Source organism: Pollicipes pollicipes, unplaced genomic scaffold, assembly GCF_011947565.3.
Source record: "Pollicipes pollicipes isolate AB1234 unplaced genomic scaffold, Ppol_2.1 Scaffold_6686;HRSCAF=7923_pilon_pilon_pilon, whole genome shotgun sequence".
NCBI classification, from domain to species: domain Eukaryota; kingdom Metazoa; phylum Arthropoda; class Thecostraca; order Pollicipedomorpha; family Pollicipedidae; genus Pollicipes; species Pollicipes pollicipes.
Genome location: NW_023596921.1, coordinates 2,941,346 through 2,951,186, shown reverse-complemented (window position 1 = coordinate 2,951,186; position 9,841 = coordinate 2,941,346). Strand labels below are relative to the sequence as shown.

General features: G+C 58.6%; 1 protein-coding gene across 1 annotated transcript in view; it reads right to left on the bottom strand.

Annotated features, from left to right (window-relative positions):
- Window positions 1–2,801: 2,801 nt before the first annotated feature.
- The window catches only part of Ubr1 (Ubr1 ubiquitin ligase), a 30,097-nt gene continuing 23,057 nt past the window's right edge, over window positions 2,802–9,841 (bottom strand). The window contains exons 23-30 of the mRNA XM_037230553.1: window positions 9,511–9,616; window positions 8,938–9,038; window positions 7,967–8,350; window positions 6,449–6,678; window positions 5,715–5,903; window positions 5,138–5,261; window positions 4,707–4,935; window positions 2,802–4,426 (exon numbers count right to left, since the gene is read on the bottom strand). Of these exons, the coding sequence (XP_037086448.1) occupies window positions 4,233–4,426; window positions 4,707–4,935; window positions 5,138–5,261; window positions 5,715–5,903; window positions 6,449–6,678; window positions 7,967–8,350; window positions 8,938–9,038; window positions 9,511–9,616 (1,557 nt within the window). The 3' untranslated portion in view covers window positions 2,802–4,232. The remainder of the gene's footprint in view (window positions 4,427–4,706; window positions 4,936–5,137; window positions 5,262–5,714; window positions 5,904–6,448; window positions 6,679–7,966; window positions 8,351–8,937; window positions 9,039–9,510; window positions 9,617–9,841) is intronic.

Here is a 9,841-nt window from a genome sequence, read left to right as displayed (position 1 = left end):
AAAGGCGCGGCGTCAGGAAAGGGTTGCGCTACTGGTGTCAGCTGGTGGACCGCGATATATGTTCACACACTCAGGCAAAAAAGTTGGCGAATTTCATGCCATGTCTCGTGCGTGTTAAATTTCACGTCTTGCCAGTATTTGAGGAATATGTGCAAAACACGGCTGGAAACAAATCAGCCAATGGTAGCATTGGTGAAAAAGAAAGTCACTTTGCTTATAGGCACATGTTACATTGCCGGCCGCCATATAAAATTTTATAGATAGCATCGGGCTGTACTTGAGCTGACCCCATCACCAATGTGGACACAACGACCAAAGTGAATGTGGGACTCGAGCGAGTAAATGATCGTTGCCCCCGAATGCATGGCACGCATATATCGCTTCTTTAATTTAATTATGTCGTCGCATGGTATCTTAAAACAGTGATAACGCCAGCAAATGACTTGAGTGATGGAGATGAGCTAGAGTGATGGAGACGAGCTAGAGTAATGGAGACGAGCTAGAGTGATGGAGATGAGCTAGAGTGATGCAGACGAGCTAGAGTGATGGAGACAAGCTAGAGTGATGGAGACAAGCTAGAGTGATGGAGACGGGCTAGAGTGATGGAGACAAGCTAGAGTGATGGAGACAAGCTAGAGTGATGGAGACGGGCTAGAGTGATGGAGATGAGCTAGAGTGATAGAGATGAGCTAGAGTGATGGGGTCGAGCCAGAGTGATGGAGATGAGCTAGAGTGATGGAGACGAGCTAGAGTGATGGAGCGAGGGCCATGGCCGCACTGTCATTGTTCATTCCTTGCACAAACTTTGCAGTCGAAATGCTCCTTTGAGAATATAATTGAATCCTGTGGATTGTTGGGCTCTCCTGGGGGCTTCATCCTGGTGGCTTACAGAACCACGACCTTTAGCTCGCTACACGGCGGATTGTTTCATATGTGACAGCTTAACATTCCAAGTTCAGGAAATCCTTAACTTGAGCGTTCGGAGCAGCCCAGCACCACCAAATACTGACGGTGCAAAATATTACGGGTGAAAATATGCAAACATTAGCATTGAGCCGTGACAAAATATGCTGGTTAATAAAAGGTAAGATAAATGACAAAAGTTTGTCAGTTTGTTTACAGTATAAATTCATTCATGATAAAAATTTGTTAGCTCTCAAAATGTCTTACTAAAAGCTGAGCTCATTGAATCCACGGGCGCATCCAAGTGCAGTAGGGCTATCCCGTTCCATGCCATGCGCCAAATGCTGACTACTGTTTCGCCTGAAATCCTGTTCACTACATGCCTGCTCATATTTACCCATCCCACTTGTATTCATGTAATTTTTTGTCATTTGAATTCTTTTCCAACTTAGATTTTCCCCCTGTCTACTTCAACACTTCGCCCTCTGACTGTGTTCGATTTGACTTTCATGCCTGTCGACTTCTATCCCTATCGACTTTTGTCATTAAACTTTTTCTCGATTCTACTGCTACCCCTGTCCGCTTGCACCCTTTTGGACATTTTGTGCTTATCTTTTTTTGGTTGGCTTTTCCAATACTTTTAACCTTTACAACGTTAGGACCTTCGGTTTTTCCGATTCGACTTTGGCCCGCTGACTTCGATTCCACTGAACTATTAGTGGTCAAATCTTTTCGTTCGTCTTTTTGTCTCGCAACCATACGGAGTGGCGGCCGCACGAAGCCGCACCAGGTGAGCGCTTACGTCCACTTGTGGCTGGTGCATGTAACCCCTGAAAAGTGGGGCGTTGCGAGGATAAAAGACGATACGATAATGACGAAAGCAGGGCGGCTGCTACTTTTTCAAAACTGGACGCTCATTGAACAAGAGGCTGCATTATGACGAAGTAAATGAATTTGCATTTGTTCGTGATTTGGCGAGTGTCGAAGGCCTCGGAAACGACGCCACATTTTCGTTTGATACTGGTGGCAACTAAGCCATGCCCCCTCGAGCTTTTATGGCCCGATCTGCCTCGGTTTAAGCCAGTGTGCTGTATTTGGGAACCAAAACACGGTTGTCGGTGCTTCCACGATTTATCATTTTGCCTCATGCCGCTGAGATGCCCGGCCGCAGAGACCTCGGCCTGTTTCCAGACTGCAATCTTCAGTTTATTTCGTGATGAAAATGTTTCATTTCTCATGTAACTCGAACTGAGGGTTAATAGATCGGGCATTGCACACGACGCAGAAATACATCGCGTGACGAGACAGCTAATGCTTGATCGCCTTCAAAAACTGCAGCCCAACTGACTAGTACGTCACCGCCAAAAATTTCATCGCACTGTGATCGGTGGCTTCAATAAAGCCCTATCAAAAGCGTTACTAGCCGGTCCGGGCCGAGTAACTGAAGCAAATAAAGCATTTCCGGTTAGTGAGCGTTGATCGACACTTATAACAACGTTCGGATATTGCATTTCAACATACGAGCGTCGCTGGAAGTGCCGACCTCGACCACCAATTTCGATCGTGCACGTCACGTGTCAAAATTTAATCCGAAGAGAATGGCTCAGTGACCGCGCTTTTCACAATTTGCGTTCCCTGGTGCTTTACCACGAATTTTCAAAAAATATCTTTCACCGCTTAAAAGAAGAAACCGAAGTTTTCTTGACACCTCACTTAGATTTCTGCGTCCCGTAGTATCTTCGAGCGCGCACGGCCAGCAAGGAAAGGGCTTCCGAACCAGCCGACCTGCTCAAACCAGCAAAAACAGTCAACACCAGCACGGCCAGCAAGGAAAGGGCTTCCGAACCAACCGACCTGCTAAAACCAGCAAAAACAGTCAACACCAGCATCGGTTCAACAACTCCAGCAATATATTAAACCATTTTCGAAGGCAGAACACGCATATCTCTACTTAAGGACATGTTACAGCACACCTCACGGGCGCCGGCGCAGTACCAGACCCACCCGAGCCCGGGCGCGAGCGGCGGCCCAGCAGCGCGCGGTCGCAGCGACACGCGCTCACAACAGTCCCACTATGTACAGCGCTGGGCGGCGCCCGGTCGGCGGCGCCCTCATCCAGCCCCTGGTCAGACGTCAAACGGCGCGGTCGGCCGAGCGCGCACTAAGCAGACGGTGCATCACAGCGGGGCGCTAGGCTTCCAGCGCGGCGACGACAGTGAACCCGGCCGAACGACGAGCAAACAGCGGCTGTCGGCAGCGCGATGCGCATTGCACTACGGCGTGGAAGCGTTGACAGAGGTTACAAGTGTCGACCGTTAGTGCGGCTATCAATAGTGCACGCAATTAGCAGAGCATTCGGAAGTATTATGTGTAATGTGGCCGTGCCCGTCTGCACAAAGAAGTCGCTGCCTCTGGTTTGCCAGGATGTGAGGTATCCGCGACCCCAACCGCTCCCATGTCCCGAGTTTTGTGACACCAGTATAAGCTGCGCGGGACAGCACGGATCTCGATCCACGTCAACACACCGCCCATCACCCAGCACGCGCGAGGTCCGCCCGGCCCTCCGTCATCAGGCGACTTCGGCGCCGGCACGCCCCACATACCCGCAACGACAGCCCATCACTGGCAATGACAGCCCGTTGCATGACCGATTTTCCGCAGTGATCTCCCTCACTGCGAGATGGCGGAGCAGAATCCTGCACGTGGTTGGACGCCAGCGAGACGGTGCGTGTCGCCGGCGCAGGGCGGCTGAGTGATGCGGCCATCCGGTCATCAGCACACCGCCCGCATACGTGAACGGCTATCAGACTCAACAGTAGCAGGATAAATCTCGATTGCACTGCGCTATTCCTTCCACAGCAGCGGGCCCGTTCGCCCTCGACACCAAGCCAACACAGAAAGATCTGAAGTGAGAGTAGCAGAGCTGGCGGCGACTACAACAATCCGTGCATCGTGAGCGCCGACTGAGCGGCGCGCCCTAAATCTCGCAGGTAACACGGGTTAGTACATCGGAGGAACATACGCCACTCAACGGCGCCCCGTCTTAACTACGGCCCGCGCGAGGCCAGACCGGCGCACGGCCCGATCGACACCAGTCGGCCGGCCGCGGACCGTTCGGGGGCAGCCGGCGCCGTCACCCCGCCCAACCTCTGCTCCGCCCCACGCCGCGGCGCTGGCAGCGCGGGCCTCGCCCGGCAGTGGCTCCTGCACGGAGGAGCGCCGAAAGACACGGTGCCGTCGCGGCGGCGCCGCCGCGGCCGGCGCGCCGGGCGGCCTCACCACCCGGACCGCCGGCAGAGTGGGGGCTCGGCTCGCCGCGCGCCCGCCGCTCACAGGTTCTGCCAGTCGGTCTGGCTGAACGAGTCCTCCATGTGGCGCGTCACCTCCTCGGGGATGCCGTGCGACAGCCAGAGCCGGTTCAGCTTGACGTACTGCTCCCGCCACAGCGTCAGCGGGTTGCCGCGCTGGAGGCCCTGGTCCATCTCGCCGAACTTGTCCACGTACGGCGGCGGCACGTTAGCGCCTGCCGCGGACAGCCCGGGGGTTACTCGGCCGCGCGGGCAAGCTCCCGCATGCGCGAAGGCAGACAGCACCCCGCCGAACAAATGGCGGACCCGACGCACAAGCAAGTGGGAGGACTTGCTTCATGAACAGGTCCACATCAACTCACCACAGACCTCGCTGACTCGCGAGTCTACCTACTCACATGCAGTCTCGATCGCCCCGCCCAGCAGGTGGACGGCGCTCACCCCCGTACGTAGACCCGCGTCGGCCGACTCTGTCGCCGCCCACCAACGACTCACCTCTGACTTTGTTGACGAGCAGGTGGACGCGACACTCCCGGATGCGCAGCATGACGCCGGAGCCGGCGCCACAGCGCATGAGGTGGGCGTTGCAGGCGCCGATCTGGCCGATCGGGTCCACCTGCACCTGACAGCAGTACGACTGCGAGCAGAGCAGCTCTCCGCACACCAGGCACATGGCCGGCACCCGAGACTCGCCGTCGCTGCTCGGGCACGTGAAGTCCGACACCTGGCGGCGGCCGGCATAGGCGCTCAGTGGTAGCACGCAAAGCTGGGCGCAATGCATGCACCCGGCGGTCACAAAATGTCAGAAGATCGCCCCGGATAAACTTGACGCGCAAATGGACGGGCAAACAGACAATGGACGGGCAAACAGACGAGGGCATAAGCCGAGCTGCCGAGGGAACCGCATCGGTCCGGTGTGCGCGCACCTTGTTGATGAGCTCGGAGAAGTCGTCGGGCAGCTGGATCAGTGTGTTGACGGAGAGCGGGTACTTGACGAGCGGTCCCCGGCTGCCCGACAGCTCCGGCCGGATGGAAGGGTGCTGACACCACCTGCGCGCACCGGGCCACGCCGGTCAGCGGCGGCGGCGACGAATGGAGATGGTCACGACACGTCGCATGCGGGACACGGCCGGCCGACGGAACGCTTTTGTGCCTGAGATGTCCGCCTACGCTGCTCCGGCTCAGGCAATTGAGCGGTGTAGCTGCGATACCGAAACACGGCGTCTGCTGACTGATTCTAGGAAACTGGTGGCTGATGAATGGCCCCTTGTCCCTTTCGCCACTGCACCAAGTCTTGTCGATGGACGAGTCCCATCTTTGTGCTTTACTGGACATCGACATTTATGGCTTGACAAGCTCGTCCGCGAGGACAAAACAGCATGCTCTGCTAACCACTGGTAACATTCTATGCCAGCAAGACAGCCGGACCACCCAGCACACAAACGAGACGGCGGCGCCCGCTTGAACGTGGCTCCCCAGCGCCGGCGCCCCGGCCCGGCTCACTTGAAGATGAGGTCCTGTAGCACGCTGTGGCAGTCGGTGGCCTGCGGCACACACAGCGAGTCGAGCCCCAAGTAGCGCAGCAGGTGCGGGTACTGCTCGGCCAGCGGCAGCGACTGCTGCAGCTCAGCCGGCGCGCGCACCCCCGTCAGGAAGTGGAAGTAGAGCGCGCAGCAGCGCAGAAACGGGGTGCTGCAACAGCGCGACGTCGTCAGCGATGGAGAAGAGCCACAGCAGACATGGACGCCTGCTCCGCACAGACCAGGCTTTCGACGGTCACCGTTCGACAGCGGGCGTATAGCGTACCCCGACAGCCCAAAACCCGCCGGTGAACATGATCTACGGCGGCAAGCAAGGCGGTGGCAGTGACAGCAATGACAGCGCGCGCACGCGTCTACCCGCAAAGGAGCGTGATGTGACTGGCGGGAGGTCGCTCCACATGACATCCTCCTTGAGTGACACAAAGAGCAGTGACGACAGTGACACAAAGAGCAAATACAAAACAACTTAACAATATAAAACCTCGTGCTAGTAAGGCTCCGTTCCTGGTAGACTGAGGTCGCTTCAGACATTGGCAAGGCAGGCGGTTGCGTACACTGGATGGTTTGGCGGTGAAGCTGTCAGTTATTAGGTCAGACGACCTCAGAACTGTCGGTCATTGGGCCGAACTGTCGGTCAATAGGTCAGACGACCTCCAAACAACAGCCCGCCGGCGGGGCACCAGCGCAGCCACTCACATGGCGTTGATGACGTACTGCCGCAGCAACGGAGGGCTGACATCGGCCACGTCGATGCCGGCCGCCGAGCGGACCAGCGTGTAGAGCTCGGCCAGCCACTGCTGTTCGTCCTGGTCGGCCGGCTCGCCGTCCGTCTCCATCGGCTCCTGGCGCGCCAGCTCCGCCACGTCCATCGTCAGCAGCACCTGCACCAGGTGCAGCACCAGCGCCAGCCGCACGCACTGCAGGTCCTGCGGCAGCCGGGAGACACCGCCGTCCGTGACCTGACGCCGACGCCCACAGCCGCGCGCGCGGTGCCACTGACCACTCTGGCCACAGCTGGCTGCTGGGGCACCGAGCGGCTCGCGGTCACGGCGGCCCAAGAGGCTGCGGACGCGGCAGCGGCCTACCGCGAGCCGAGACCGTGTCGGCGGCGGGCGTGGTGACATGATACCGCTCGGGACTGACCGGGATCGGGCGCGGTGACATGATACCGCTCGGGACTGACCGGGATCGGGCGTGGTGACATGATACCGCTCGGGACTGACCGGGATCGGGCGTGGTGACATGATACCGCTCGGGACTGACCGGGATCGGGCGCGGTGACATGATACCGCTCGGGACTGACCGGGATCGGGCGTGGTGACATGATACCGCTCGGGACTGACCGGGATCGGGCGCGGTGACATGATACCGCTCGGGACTGACCGGGATCGGGCGCGGTGACATGATACCGCTCGGGACTGACCGGGATCGGGCGTGGTGACATGATACCGCTCGGGACTGACCGGGATCGGGCGCGGTGACATGATACCGCTCGGGACTGACCGGGATCGGGCGTGGTGACATGATACCGCTCGGGACTGACCGGGATCGGGCGCGGTGACATGATACCGCTCGGGACTGACCGGGATCGGGCGTGGTGACATGATACCGCTCGGGACTGACCGGGATCGGGCGCGGTGACATGATACCGCTCGGGACTGACCGGGATCGGGCGCGGTGACATGATACCGCTCGGGACTGACCGGGATCGGTAAGGTCGCAGGTTACCTCCGAGATGGTTGGATGGCACTGTATAAATAATCAATCCATTGAACAACTCAGATGTCCGAGTCTAGGGAAACGGGATCACAGCCGTCAATCTGAACGACAGAAAGTTGGATCAGGACTCCTTCTGGAAACCGCGTATCGTCTCACCGACCCAGTCAGATGAGCTCATGTACGGGGCTTAAGCATTGAAAAATGGCTACAGCGGGACCGTTTTCATTTGCCACCTGCTGACAAATCTGCTGACTTGGTCATGCTAGTCCGCACTAAGCAGCAAGTACTCTCCGCTGCCACCGCGGCTAGCCTTGTCGGACGATTGTGAGCTTGATGCGACATCCACACAGAGCCGCAAAATCAGACCGGCTATGGGGCATTTCAACCGACAAATTTTCATTCCACATACCGCAAGCTCCAGCCTTATCCCACGCCACCTCGTGCCACGCTGGCACCCACCCCATCTCCCCGCCGCCCCATCTCCCTGCCGCGCACCTGGAGCGACCCGGACGGCGCCGGGATGTCATCGGCGTGGTCGACGAACAGCGCGGTAACCAGCGAGCAGAGCGTCACCACCAGGCCGAACGCGTCCAGCCGCATCACGGTGGGCCCGTCGGCAGGCGGCTCGAGCAGCAGCCGCAGCAGGCGGCCGCACGCCTCCTGCGCCGTCTCCAGCGCCGCCACCACCGGCAGCATGGTGGCGCACACGTGCGTCAGCTGCGTCAGGCAGATGTCGCCGCGGCTGCCCAGCTCGGCCAGCAGTGGCCGGCCCGTGTGACGCAGCAGCTGCTCTGTGGTGTGCAGTGTGTAGGCGCACGTCTGCAGCGACATCAACGCCACACGCTGGTCGCCGAACTCGACGCCGGCGTCCAGGCCGATCTGTCGGCGAGGCAGTCCGTGAGGGCGCCACTGGGAGAGCGGCGAGCACCGGCCAAAACTGACGGCAGCAGGCAGGGAGGGGAGGAGAGCGGCAGGTGCAACAGAGCGCGGGCCACTCGCTGAAGGGGATAGCACAAGACAGAAGTGCTTTGAAGATTACCCTCTGGGATTTCATGCAAGCGAGACACGGGCCTGAAGCTTGGACGATGACTGGGTTCGTGGCCGACCCAAATGCTATGAACATTTGCAGGCTCGGATCCTCGGGCATCTCACATGATGTGTGCGAGGCCGGCTACAGACAGCACAACACTACCCGCATCCGTTATGTACTGCAATGTGCGACAAGCCTTAACACTGCATTTCCGGGTGTACATTACACTTATCTGTGCACCGACATCCTCATATTTATACATATGAACATAAACGTACATCATACAAGGAAACATACGTCACTAATCCAAAATCGCGTTGCAAATGTCATACCACTGCGCAACAATGACCCGCAGCAGGCTACCTGAACACCGGGCGGCCGACATGCCGCGATACACCCGGCGGAACGCACACGCGCCGGTGCAGGCCGCACGTACCATGCAGGGCACCATCGCGAACGTGTTCATCATCTCACGCGTCGAGGTCGGCGTCTCGGCTATCCGGTCGCCCTGCTGGACCTGCGCCCGGAACTGGTTGCCTGCGAGCCGAACAACGCGTTAACGCAGTGAGTACTTCAGCTCTGCGGCGATCTGGCGCAGGCCTCCAGGCGACAAGTTTATGTTCAGGTCACGGCCGGCGCAAGCACGAACCACCGGCGACGTAGGCTATCACCGTCGCGTTTGTCATTTGTCGGTCTCAGCAGCGTCGAGCACCGACCGAACGCCATCGCCTTGAAACGGAAACTGAACCGCTTCGCCATGCAACGTACATACTCTCTCTGCCGGGTCTATTGGGTCAGCAATCGACTGCAGCGGATTGTCCTCTTTGGCCAGTCTGCTGAACGCTTAAGAGGAATATCTCCCAAAAAGCATCGCCTTCTTCGTCGCGACACGGGTCGCACCAAGACGCAATCCAAGGCAAAGGAGCACCCGCACAACGTCCACACGATCGCCGCTCTCGGAGTCTTCTGCCGTACGCCGTCCAGCTCCGCTCGGTTGCGTCATGCCTACCTTCACGCTGCGTCATGTGCTTGAGCACGGCCTTGAGGCCGGGACTGCGGCAGCGCACGCGGGCCGGCTCGGCGCCCCCCGGCGCCGCCTCGTTCACACGCACCACCTGCCGACGCGGGGAGGCGCGGGAAGTCAGCGACGAAACGACGCCAGGTAAGGCACGGTAAGGCACGGCACGGCAAGGCACGGCACCGTACGGCACGGCACAAGGAGCGCGGTTAGAGCAGCGAAACGCCCACACTAGGCCTGCTCAACGACTCGACGAATCGACAGAGAGGCAGAATCGACAGACGTGACCGAACCAATAGATGGATAGATAAACCTGAGACAG